This window comes from Furipterus horrens, unplaced genomic scaffold (assembly GCF_987537825.1).
Source record: "Furipterus horrens unplaced genomic scaffold, mFurHor1.1.pri manual_scaffold_13, whole genome shotgun sequence".
Classification (NCBI taxonomy): Eukaryota; Metazoa; Chordata; class Mammalia; order Chiroptera; family Furipteridae; genus Furipterus; species Furipterus horrens.
The window spans coordinates 46,451,690-46,464,115 of record NW_028327183.1 but is presented as its reverse complement, the minus strand read 5'-3'; the positions used below and the strand labels follow the sequence as shown (position 1 = coordinate 46,464,115).

General features: G+C 52.6%; 1 protein-coding gene across 1 annotated transcript in view; it reads right to left on the bottom strand.

Annotated features, from left to right (window-relative positions):
- The window catches only part of SYMPK (symplekin scaffold protein), a 34,654-nt gene that overhangs the window by 11,389 nt on the left and 10,839 nt on the right, over positions 1 to 12,426 (bottom strand). Inside the window, exons 8-16 of the mRNA XM_090261019.1 lie at positions 11,711 to 11,881; positions 10,268 to 10,507; positions 6,271 to 6,425; positions 5,090 to 5,240; positions 3,746 to 3,950; positions 2,626 to 2,776; positions 1,627 to 1,862; positions 621 to 702; positions 272 to 385 (exon numbers count right to left, since the gene is read on the bottom strand). Coding sequence (XP_090117145.1) covers positions 272 to 385; positions 621 to 702; positions 1,627 to 1,862; positions 2,626 to 2,776; positions 3,746 to 3,950; positions 5,090 to 5,240; positions 6,271 to 6,425; positions 10,268 to 10,507; positions 11,711 to 11,881 — 1,505 coding nt within the window. The remainder of the gene's footprint in view (positions 1 to 271; positions 386 to 620; positions 703 to 1,626; positions 1,863 to 2,625; positions 2,777 to 3,745; positions 3,951 to 5,089; positions 5,241 to 6,270; positions 6,426 to 10,267; positions 10,508 to 11,710; positions 11,882 to 12,426) is intronic.

Below are 12,426 nucleotides of genomic sequence, written 5' to 3'. Positions count from 1 at the left end.
CAGAGGCCCCACCCCCACACAGTGCCAGGCTGTGGGAGGGGCTCACTGACATGGGTGGAATATGAGCAAGAATGGGACCGCCCACCCTGGGAGGGTGAGTACACACACGTGTATATTCTAAGCAGCCTCATGACATTACACATGGGAAAACCACCACCACACAAACTGTTGCAGCAAGGGCGACTTCTAGGGACCATGGCCGAGGCCAGGCTGGTTGTTCGGGGCAGAGAAAGGGCTGTGTGTGCAGCCCGGCATGAGTGGCCGTAGTCACCTTGTCCTTCTCGTGGGAGCTGAGGTCTAGCAGGACATGCAGGTACTGGAACTGGCGGGACGGGCGCTTGAAGATCAGGTCTCGAAGAGTGGACATGCCCAGGTAGGTGCGACTCTGTGGCAGGAGGGAGGGGACCAGAGTTCAAACTGTCTGCAACGAGCCTTCGGGATGGCGCCCTGGCCTTGCTTACATCTGGCCGTGTTCCTCGCAGGACCCCTCCCAAGAGATACAGGCGGTGTGCCCCTCAGACCTCATGCAGGCCCCGCCCCCGCCCCGCCCCCCAGGCTGCAGCAAGCAGGGCCCGTCTGCTCCCTGATGCCGGGCAGAGGGAGCCTCGGCCCAGCCTCACCTCATCCTCGCAGTACTTGCGAATCACCTCCAGGGCGCTCTCCGTGATCAGCGGCGCCTCCAGCACCACCTTGGTGAAGATCCTGCCGGAGGAAGGAACAGGGAACGGCTGCAGAGGCCTCCCGGTTCTGCTGGACTGCGGAGCCCGGAGGCGGCAGGGCCCTCTAGCAGGCAGCTCGCTCAGGCCCAGCTACAGAGCGTGGCGGGGAGCAGAGCAGGGTTCAAAGGGGTGACCTGGGCAGACCTTCTCTCTGAAGCTCATTGTCTGCCCTTTGTCAGCTGGGGACGCCCACCTCTGCTCAGTTCATACAACAACGTGAGGGAAGGATGAGGGGAGGCGTTGCTGCTTCACACGTGGTGGGCATCTGAGGCAGTGTTGGGGAGCGAGAAGGAGCCAGCCATGCAGTGGGGGGAGAGAATTCCAGGTAGAGAGGACAGTAAGTACCACGCCCTGAACTTCACATGTTCGAGGAACAGAACACAGAAGGCTGTGCGGTCAAAGTTTGGGGGCAGCGAGGAGCAGAGGGGCAGAAAAGGAGGCTAACGAGGTAGGTGGGGATTGGATTCCACAAGGTCTCAGTGTAAGAAGCCTGCCATTTATCCCAAGAGCAATGGAGGACGAAGGAAGGGTTTCTGTGGGGAAGTGACAGGACAGCAGCCACACTGAAGCGTGTCCCCTGGCTGCTGCGTGGAGCACACACAGGTAAGCTGGGGGCTGAGAACAGAGGAAGGTACAGAACCAGTTCAGGCAAGAGGTGGGGATGGGGAGAAGTCAATGCCCAGACACGCCCCAGAGGCAGGCACCGTCACCCACAGGAGAAAACGGAGGCCCAGCGGCTGAGCACCAGGCCCCGGGGCGACCCACAGCCCATGCCGCAATGCCTGGCCCCCAGCCAATGCGAAAGGGGACACAGCTGACTTGTGTGGCGCTGTGAGGACCAAGAAGGGAAGGCAGGACATGGGAGGGCGACTCCTGGGGACAGGAGGCTGCAGGGCCGTCCCCTCACCCATCCTTCTGGTCGGGTTTCTCCTGCAGGCCGGACAGCAGGCGGATGAGGCAGTCCTCGTACTTGTCCAGGGGGCCCGCGGCGCCGGCTGCGAGGTGGGCGTTGTACTCCTGGTAGAGCCAGGCGAAGGCCAGGTCCAGGCGGGCCCGCACGTCCTCCAGGATGAAGGACAGGACCTCAGCCTTCAAGCCCGAGTCAAACTGCGTCACCAGGCTGGCCAGGATCTTGATGCGCGCCTGACGGGAGAGGGGCGTGGGTTGGCGTGGGGGTGGGCAGTCCCAGGCGCCCCACCACTGTGCCTTCAAACTCCTCCTGCCCAGGCTCAGAGAACCCCAGTGCAGACCCAGTGTTAAGTGAGGAAGGTAGGCTGAAAAACCTTATGCCCAGTACGCACCATTTATGGGGGAGAAAAATGTAAAGAAAAACCAATGATCACAATACAACGATGAGCTTCCAGGAGCAGCACTCATGTACTTATACACACAGAAACAGGTCCTAAAGGTTCCCCTACTTTGTACAATGGTCATCTCCAGGGAGGGGGATGGGATACAGATACCTCTATAGCCTGAAAATATTTTTTAACAGAGACTGTGCTATGTGATTAATTAAAAACAAACTTTTCAAAAAATGGAAAAAAAGTCATTTGACTGAGGTTACAATGCCAGCAAGCAACAGACTCAGGACTCCAACCGGGTGTGCCTGAATCAAAATAAGAATAATGTTGAGCAGAGAGGGACGCAGCAGCGGCCTCATGCCTGGGCTCTTCCTTGCAGCCAGTCCTGTGCTGAGTGTGAGCACGTGCGGCCCACGCACGTCCTCCCCACCCCCACCGTGGCCTCCAGCTTACGGGGAGGACACAAGTGAGGCCGGGGGAGTGGCTGAACTGAGGCCCTGTGGCCAAGCTGGGAATGAGGGCCAGGGAGGGGCCTGCCCCTTTGCTGCGAGGTAGGCTCTGGGGAGAAAGAGTGGAAGGATGGACCTGGGGGCACAGGGGCGCACCTGGGCCGCCCCACTGCAGGCCACAGCCTTCTCAGCCCGCAGGATCCGCTTCACGGCGCCCAGCTTCATGGCTTCAACCTGGGTGTCGGTCAGGGGCTTCAGCACATCACTCAGACGGAAGATCTTCTTGCGCCCGCCGGCACCCGCGAGCCTATGTGGGGAGACGGACAGGAACACAGAGACTCAGAACATCCCTCTGGAGCTCAGGCCCACTGGGGACCCTTCGGGCCGCACAGACACCCCCCACACTGCCTCTCAAACTCCCTGTGCCTCAGGCAGGACAGAGCACAGGCTGATGAGAAGGCAGAGGGTACCATCTTGTTTCTGTGCAGGGTCTCAGGGAGAGCGGCTGCGGGGAGGCCACGAGGGGGTGGAGGTCTGAGTGATGAGAGGGGACGGGTGCACCATTCTAGGCAGAGAGAGCAGGAAGTGCCAAAGCCTTCAAGTGGGGACCTGTCTGGCTATTCAAGGAACAGCAGGAGGGGGGCAGAGAGCTTGGAGGGGCTGTAGGTCAGGCACGGCCCTGTTCGCAAGCCTGCACTGGGCACCGGGCAGGGACTGGCTGCGCCTGGGGTCTGTGAGGGAGGTAGATACAGTAGTGAGGACAAGAACAGTCACAACCAGCAGCACCTACGACACGTGAGGAACCACAATCACTCTCAACCGTAGGAGTTAGCTATCTAACCGTGACTAAACTTAGTTTAATTCTCTGCTGATCCTTACAGACAACACAATCGCCCCAATTTTATATGTAAGGGATTTTAAAGATTTTTCTTTATTTTTTAGAAACAGGGAAAGGGAGGGAGAAACAGGGAGAGAAATGTCAATAGGCTGCCTCTCACGCGCCCCCAACTGGGGACCCACCTGCAACCCTGGCGTGTGCCCTGACTGGGAACCTAACCAGCAACCGTTTGATTCGCAGGCCAGTGCTCAGTCCACGGAGCCACACCAGCCAGGGCTAAGGGGAGGTCTTTATGTAAAAGAAGGTAACTAAGGCTTAGTGGTTATGGCACTGACTCTGGAATCAAGACGACCCTCTTCCAGACTTACCTGTCTTTGTCACACGCACATGCACATGCAGGCCCCCCAGTCTCACACCAGCACTGGCAGGGGGACTCACCGGGGCTGCGTGACAGGGATGATGGGCTCCGGCCTTCTCTTGGCCTGGGGAGCCTCCTCCTCCAGCGTGGACATGGAGCTCAAGGAGCCCACCACCGAAATGGCCTGGCCTTGGGCTGACAGCCGTCGCTTGATCAGGACGCTCTCAGGCTTCGCCACCTTCTCCTCCTTGGGCTCCTCCCTGGACTGTTTGCTCTGCTCCACACCTGGGGGTGGGGAGGCAGGAAACAGGCTCCAGTATGTCAGACCACCTGCTCCCACCTGAGAACCTCCTGCGTGCCAGGTTCTCATCTAAGCCTTGTACACACAAAACTCATTTAAATCTGCAATACACATTCCTTGGACAGGTAGGTTTATCACGTTGCAATACAATAACCAAGGCTCCAAGTAGAAATGCCATCTGCTGCTGGAGAGGGTATCTAATGGAACAGCCACTCAGGAAAGCTGATGAACAGTATCTAATGGCAATGAACATACCCTGACCTATGACCCAACAATTCCACTATGGCATATACTCAAGATGAGGGCGCATGGGCATCAGAACACTCACACACACACACACACACACACACACACACTCACAGCAGCTTTATTCACAATGGCCCGGAACGGGAGACAACCCACAGGTCCGTCAACAGGAGGGAGGGTAAAAAAACGGTGGCCTGTTCACCTAAGGGAATAAGACTGAGCAAGAAAACATACGCTACTGGTTCACATGACAACATGGATGAGTCTCAAAAACTTCTGCTTGGCAAATGAAGCCAGACTCTCTGTGATACCGTTCATATAAAGTTCAAGACTAGAAAAAAACGAGTCCATGGAGACAGAAATCAGAACAGTGATTATCTCTGGAGGTGGCATGTGTGAGTGCTGACCAGAAGGGAGCAAGAAGGGACCTTTTAGACTCGTATAAATGTCTACCTTTCCATACTCAGTCTTCCTCTGGGTGGTAGTTACACTGATGCGTCACTTTGTGAAAATTCACCAAGGTGTGCCCTTAAGAGCTGTGTGTTTCACTGTACGACATGTGCACCTCAGTAGTACTGCTGAAATGAGGAACCACCCGAGGCTCAGAGAGGTTAAGAATCGTGGCCCAAGTCACACAGCTATGGATTGGTTGAGATAGTCCAGTTTAACTCAGACCTCAGACCTTGGTCTGTCAGATTTCAAAGTCCAGGGCCTAAAATACTGAGCACGCAAAAGATCTATGGGATCTGTAATTACTGACACCTCTGATCGCATGTGATTTTCATCGGCACTACCCTGACGAGGGACCCTTCCAGTAGAAGAACCAAGGAGGCACAGTGCCACCGCCTGGTCTGGGCCAGCTCCTCGGGACACTCACCTGGCCTCAGTCCCGCGGCCGTCATCTGTGTGGCCATGAGCCGAGCCAGATGCTTGATCTGGGCTTCGGTGCCGGCCGACTCCACCGGGGTGTAGATGGCTTGGAAGGAGGCAGGCATGGTCTCAGGCAGGTACACCATGCTGATGAGGACCTGTGGGGTGCCCAGAAGAGGAGCCTTTCCTTACTCTTGGGCCCCATGCCCAGGCCACCGGAGAATGGCAGTGACTAAGGGCCTGCTCGCGTGGAGCTCAGGCTCCTGGGGCAGGCATCGGGAGGATGGGCCATGATGCAGTGTGGGGCGTGACAGGGAGAAGGAAAAGGGGGACGGATTCGGGGGAGGGGGTCAAAGAGCTTAACTCCCAGGTTCCTGGCTTGGAAACCAGGAGGCTGGTGTGCCAAGAACAGGAGGGGTCACAGGCCTGTAGCAGGATGTAGATAGAAACTTTACAAGTTTAGTTTTGAGGTGTGGAGTGTGAGGTCCTGTGGAACTTCCAAGGACAGAAAGACGCGGAGATGGCTGCCTATCCAGGCCTGGAGCTCACTGAAGAGCTCTGAGCTAGAGAGAGAACTCCTCACCACCCTCTTGACAGAAATTCCTCTCCATTCACCCAACAACTTAACCCCTTGCATTCTTCCGGCCGAGAGTAGGGAAGGACGACTGCCGTCAAGCATGGGAAGAGCACCAGAGAAAGAGGTCTGAGTGCTGCCCCAGTGAGAGGACTGATGTGAGACCCACCCACGCCCACCAACCCAAACCAGCAGCGCCTTCTGCAGAGCAGGACATCTTTGAGAATCCAGGGAAAATGCTGGCTACCCTCTGCCCCCAGTGCTAATCCACACCACTTAGCACACAGTCATGGGGGTCACTCACCAGTTAATAGACCCCCTGCCCCCTTCAAAGGAGAGAAGAGTGAGTGGGTCACATGGGGAACTCAGACCACTTCAAGAGGGACTGTTAGGGGTGGTGACAAGTGACCGGTCCCCTGAGGGAGTAAAGGTCAGAGAAGGGGTCCCTCCAACGTTGGGAGGGCCCCGTGTCCCTCAGCTTCTCCACTGAGAACAGAGATGCTCCAGGACTTCAGCAAGCAGCAGAGGGGAAGAGTGGGGGGCGGGGCAGGATGAGGACCACAGGCCCCTCCTCCCTACCCTTCCCTGTGGGGAACGGCCTCACCCATCCTCACCAGGTTGGCCACGTTGTCAGGTGTCAGCAGAGGCTGCAGGAATTCAGCTGTGATGTCTGTGTCTGACAGGCCTGAGATCTGGGCTGAGGCCTTTGAGGTGCCCGATGGGCCTGGCTCCAAGTCCTTGTCCTCATCATCTTCCCCCAGGTTGGGCTCTGGGACAGGAGACAAGATGCTGGCTGGAGAACGAAGTAGCCCCCCTCCTTCTAGGGAGCCCAGTGGCCCACGCCTCCAGGCAGCCTCAGCAAACAGGAGCAGTACAGTGGGCGGACCGCGCTGTATGCCTGGCTCTGCCATCAAAGGGCCATTTGAGCCTGGGGACTAACTAACTGCCTCTCTCTAGGCCTCAGTTCTCACCTGGGAAACTGGAAAAGCCATAGCAGCCCAGCTGATCACACCAAGCTTCAAGAAGATAAAGGCTAACTGATAATTTCCAGAGCTTTACAGGGTAAAATGTAGAAACAACCTAATCAGAGCATTTTCTGCCTCTGTGATTGACAAAAACTAAAAAGGCTCGTAGTCACAGTTGCTAGTAGGCAGGGGTGTGGGATGTGGACTATAGAAATGCCAACTGGTACAGACTTTTGGAAGGGCAATTTGCTAGTAGGTCAAAAATTTAAATGTGCACACCTCTTCGACAGAGCAATGCCACTTCTAATTATCTCCCTAAAGACTGAGAGTGCCCTGGCTGGTCCATGGCTCAGTGCATTGAGCGCCGGCCTGAGACCCAAAAGTCACCAGTTCAATTCCCAGTCAGGGCACATGCCTGGGTTGTGGGCCAGGTCCCCAGCTGGGGGCGTGCGAGGGGCAACCAGGTGATGTATTTATTGATGTATCTCTCATGCATCGATGTTTCCCTCTCTTTCCCCCTCCCTTCCCCTCTCTCTAAAAATAAATAAACAAGTAAAAAAGACTTAGAGCTCTTCTATCTAAGGTGAAATGTGCAGAGAATGCATTGTGGCACTCAGTCTCATCAGTCGTAAGAGGCCGCTTGAATACAAGCACAGTGGCTCTAGCTCAAGAGGAGAAAAGCTATTTGTTGGAACTTCAGAGAAGAAGCTTTTATGAACAATCGTGTTCCGTGAAGCTGTCTTTATAAAAATGGAAAAGCTGAACTCTGGCTGGTGTGGCTCAGTGGATTGAGCGCCGGTCTGCGAACTGAAAGGTTGTCAGTTTGATAGTCAGGGCACCTGCCTGGGTTGTGGGCCAGGTCTTCAGTTGGGGGTGCGTGAGAGGCAACCGACCTATGCTTCTCGCCCTCTCTTTCTCCCTTGCTTCCTCTCTAAAAATAAATAAATATAATCTTAAAAAAAAAAGCTGAATGTTCGCGAAGATTTAAGTAATTTATGGCAAAAGCAAGATGAAATGTTATGTGGTCCTTTTAAAGCTTGTGACGCTCCATCAGCCATGGGTATCTACAGTTCCATTACAAAAGAATGGACAGCTCACAGAACGGGCACTTCGCAGAGATGAAAATGGCTCATAAATGTAAAACAATGTGCAGCTTGACTCCAACACATCCAAGAAATGAACCTAGGATATGGTTTACATATCCCAGAGGGTTTACAGAATGTCCAGGCTGGTAAGAGTGGAGACTGTAAACCCCAGCGCAGTTCTTTGGGAAAAGTCTTGGCAATGACTCTCAAGAATTTAAATGCACTCCGGACACGCTGCCTCTCCCTCCACAACTAATAAGGAATACAACTATCTCAAACTAGAGACAACCAGAAGTTCCAGAAAATCAAGTTGCATGGAAGTCCAACAAAGATATAAAGAAGAAATACTCATCCAGACAGGTAGGAGGGGCGGAACCAGGACAAGAGAGGACGCAGTGTGGTGGTGGTAGTGGTGGCAGCGGCAGCAGAGGCAGGCCGGTGGAAAGCACAGTCACACATTTTTAAAAAGTCGGGCGGGACACCTGGGGAGCGCTCCCAGCACCAGACCAGACCGCACAGCTCATGGTCCCAACGCCAGGTAAAATCAAGACTCATTGCTTCTGACTGTGCAGACCAGTGGGGGTTGGGGCAGCGGCAGAAACTGCCCATCTCTCAGCAGTCTGCTTGTTTAAAGGGCCCCTACGGTCCTAGAATGTCCACAGACCCACCCACTCTGGGAACGATGGCCAGGGCAGCAGCTAGAGGGGCGCAAGTCCCATACAAAAGTGGGAGAAGTGCCTGGAAAAGGGGTGATTGCTGGGCAGGCAGCATTGTTCCCTCTCGGACCCTTCCCCCACATACAGCGCCACAAGGTGGTGAAACAGGTCACCCTGTACTGACGAATCCCTAAGGCTCCGCCCCTTACAACATAACAGGAGTGACAGCTCTACCTAAAACACAGAGGCAAACAACCACAGGAGCCTGTCAAGATGAGGAGACAGAGAAGTATGGCCCAAAAGAGGGAATGGATCAAGGTTCCAGTGGGATAACTAAGCGATGAGGAGATAGTCAATCTCACAGATGAGGAGATACACAACCTAACAGACGGAGAATTCAGAACACAGGTGATAAAAATGGTCACACTTGACAGATATGCTTGTGTACAGCAAACTCATAAGGGAAGAAGTGAAGGCTATGCTAAATGAAACAAAAGAAAATCCACACAAAACCAATGGTGAAGGGAAGGAAACCGGGGTTCAAGTCAATGATTTGGAACATAAGGAAGAAAAAAAACAGCCAACCAGTACAGAATGAGGAAAAAAGAATTGAAAAAAATGAGGAGAGGCTTAGGAACCTCTGGGACAACTTTAAACGTGCCAACATCTGAATCATAGGGGTGCCAGAAGGAGAAGAGGAAGAGCAAGAAATTGAAAACTTATGTGAGAAAATAATGAAAGAAAACTCCCTGAATGTGGCAAAGGAATTAGACGTACAAGTCCAGGAAGCACAGAGAGTCCCAAAGAAGCTAGACCCAAGAAGGGCCACACCAAGACACATCATAATTAAAATGCCAAAGGTTCAAGATAAAGAGAGAATCTTAAAGGCAGCAAGAGAAAAGCAAAGAGTTACCTACAAAGGGGTGCCTATAAGACTATCAGCTGATTTCTCAAAAGAAACTTTGCAGGCAGGAAGGGACTGGCAAGCAGTATTCAATGGGATGAAAAGCAACCTACAGCCAAGATTACTCTATCCAGCAAAGCTATCATTTAGAATGGAAGGGCAGATGAAGTGCTTCCCAAAGTAAAGCTAAAGGAGTTCATCATCACCAAGCTATTATTATATGAAATGTCAAAGGGATTTACTTACAAAAAAAAAAAAAAATCAAATTATGAACAGTAAAATGACAATGAACTCACAACTATCAACAACTGAATCTAAAAAATAAAAACAAAATCCAACTAAGCAAACCAGAACAGGAACAGAATCATGGGCATGGGAATCATTTGGAGGGTTATCAGCTGGGAGGGGGAAGGGGGAGAAATGGGGAAATGGTGCAGGGACTAGGAAGCATAATTGGTTGGTACAAAATAGACAGGGGGAGGTTAAGAATAATATAGGAAAGGATGAAGCCACAGAACTTATATGCACGACCCATGGACATAAACTAAGGGGAGTGGGATTGCTGGAGGGAAGGGGGGTACTGGGCAGAGGCGGGCAAAGGGAAAAAAACTGGGACTACTGTAACAACATAATCAATAAAGTATACTTAAAAAAAATTACTTCAAAAACAAAATCCACTGAAAATAAAAGAAAAGAGAACTCTACACATATGAGGCTGTGTTAATACTTGGGGAGGGGTTACTTTTGGGAAGAGTGGCAGGAGGGAGACTATCGCCACTCTTTTGTTCCTTCCTAATTTAAATAATTCATAATTACTTTTAAGTACATTCTATACTTTAATAATTCTATTTTGATATAATTTATTGTGTCATATTTACTCAATGTAACTTATAACATTGATACATATGGGGCATATAGTTTAATGTAATCACTGAACACTTTAAACATGGTCAGCCCCTGCCCGCCCCCCTGCCGGGCCTGACTCAGCCCCAGGAGCTCACCTAGCTTCATCTTCTTGAGCGAGGAATCCGAGTCGTCTCGGGGCCGCTTCCGGGCATCCTTGCTGTTGGGCATGTTGCGGGCAATCTCAGTCTGAGGTGTGCCCAGGTCCACCAGCAGGGTGGTGATCTGGGCCTGGAACTCCACGGAGGCTGGGTGCTTCAGCACACTCAGCAGGTGCAACTTGAGGTTCTTGCGAACGCTGCTCACCTGGGATTTGGCCAGCGTTGGGGGCAGGTTGGCTGAGGAAAGAAACAGGAGCTTTCTGCTGTGGACAGAGCTCGTGGGGCCTCTGTCTCCTGTCCCAAGCCCCCAGCAGCGGCTGCAGACATAGATCTCCCAGAAAAGTTCCTTTACTCTCAAATCTAACGCGTGGCCTTCCCCCTGTACCAGCTTGTGCTTAAAACCCTTCAGACACCTCCATCAGTATTAGTCAACCTTAATGTAAAGAGCAAACTCACCCTTCCTTTCATTCAACATAAAGTCTCACCTCCCTCCACCTCGGTCTGGAAATTCCAATATGCCTCCCCTGGGATGACTCCAATCATCACCTTCCCCTCCGGAACGTCCCAACCGAACTGCTACAAACTTCGATGCGGGTCCCTGCCACCACAATGACTTTTGAACGCCTAACAGTCACTTTGATGAGCAAGCCTGCCCTGTTCCAGAGCAGAAGAGGCCGGCAGTTCTGCCTGCGCAGCGCCCTCACCCCCTGCCTCAGCCAGTGACGCTTCCACTCTCCTCTGAGGGAGCCACCCTGGCTCCATTCTCAGTCCCAGCGGACGAAGTCTCAGGGCCAGTTAGATCAGGCAGACCCTCAGCCGCTGTGATTGGGTCACAAAGGCTTGTATTCGCCTCTCGGCCAATCAGAAACAATGAGCCTCGACCAGGGACTTCTGCTGGAATGGCTGGGAAAGAGACACTCTTTCCCTGGGGTTGCCAAGCAACTAGGATGGAAGCCTGGAGCTGGTGGGGGCCATCTTTGCTTCCCCAAGGAAAGGGACACAGAACGAACCCAACATGGAGAAACTCAGAGCCAAGACATAGAGATCCATGATCTGCACACACTCACATCTCAGCGTTCCAGTTTTGACATGTGCACAGAAGCAGAGAAAACATACAATGAATCACCATGTACCCATCAACATTTTGCTTATTCTGGCACATGTATTGCCCTCCTTTTGGTGGGGAGGGGGAGAGGCTGAAATATTTCAAGGCATTTCATAGACACCATGTCATTTCACCCACACGTACCTCGATATTAAAGCCAGCTTTGAACCAGGCTTCTGTCACGTGCAACCGAAAGATTCCTGTCTAATCTAGAGAATCCTCCTCTGTGTCCACAACTGACTAGTGATAAATCTCTCAGTGACTTACTACCCAGAGCTCACACTTCCTCAGGGTAGCGCAGACTGGCTGGCCAGGGGAGAGGGAAACCAACCTACCGTGCAGGGTTTCATAGGCCTGAATCACCTCGGACATGAACATGGGCCTCTGGCGGGCGATATTGGCCAGGGAGCCCAGCGCTGTAGTCAAGTTGATGGAAGAGATGGCGGGATGCACCATGAACTTGAGGAGCTGCTCCAGGGCTGCCTTACCCTCTTCCCAGAGCACATCTAATGAGGGAGAGAAGGGAACAAGTTAGTAGGAGCCTTTCTCCCAGGACTCTGGAGAGAGCAGCGTTTGGGGCCAAAAAAAGAGAGAACTTATAGATGAATGGCTGAAAAACACGGAACACTTAGCATGGATGGGTCTTATGAGACTAGTAATGAGTATAAAAATGTAGCCCTGGCTGGTGTGGTTCAGTGGATTGAGTGCTGGCCTGCAAACCAAGGGGTTGCTGGTTCGATTCCCAGTCAGGGCACATGCCTGGGTTTCGAACCAGGTCCTCAGTTGGGGTCACACGAGAGGCAACCACACATTGATGTTTCTTTTTTCTCCCTCCCTTCCCCTATCTAAAAATAAATAAATAAAATCTTAAAAAAATAATGTAGTGATGAGGCTGCTCAAAGCATGGGCTAGCCATAGTGAACAGCTAGAAATAATTCTAAATATCCAGCTATCAGAGTCTGACTGTATGAACTATGTTGATGCCAACTGCGAGTGTAGATGTACGCGCACACACACAGAGAGAGAGAGAGACCTCAGAGTCCTGTGTGCC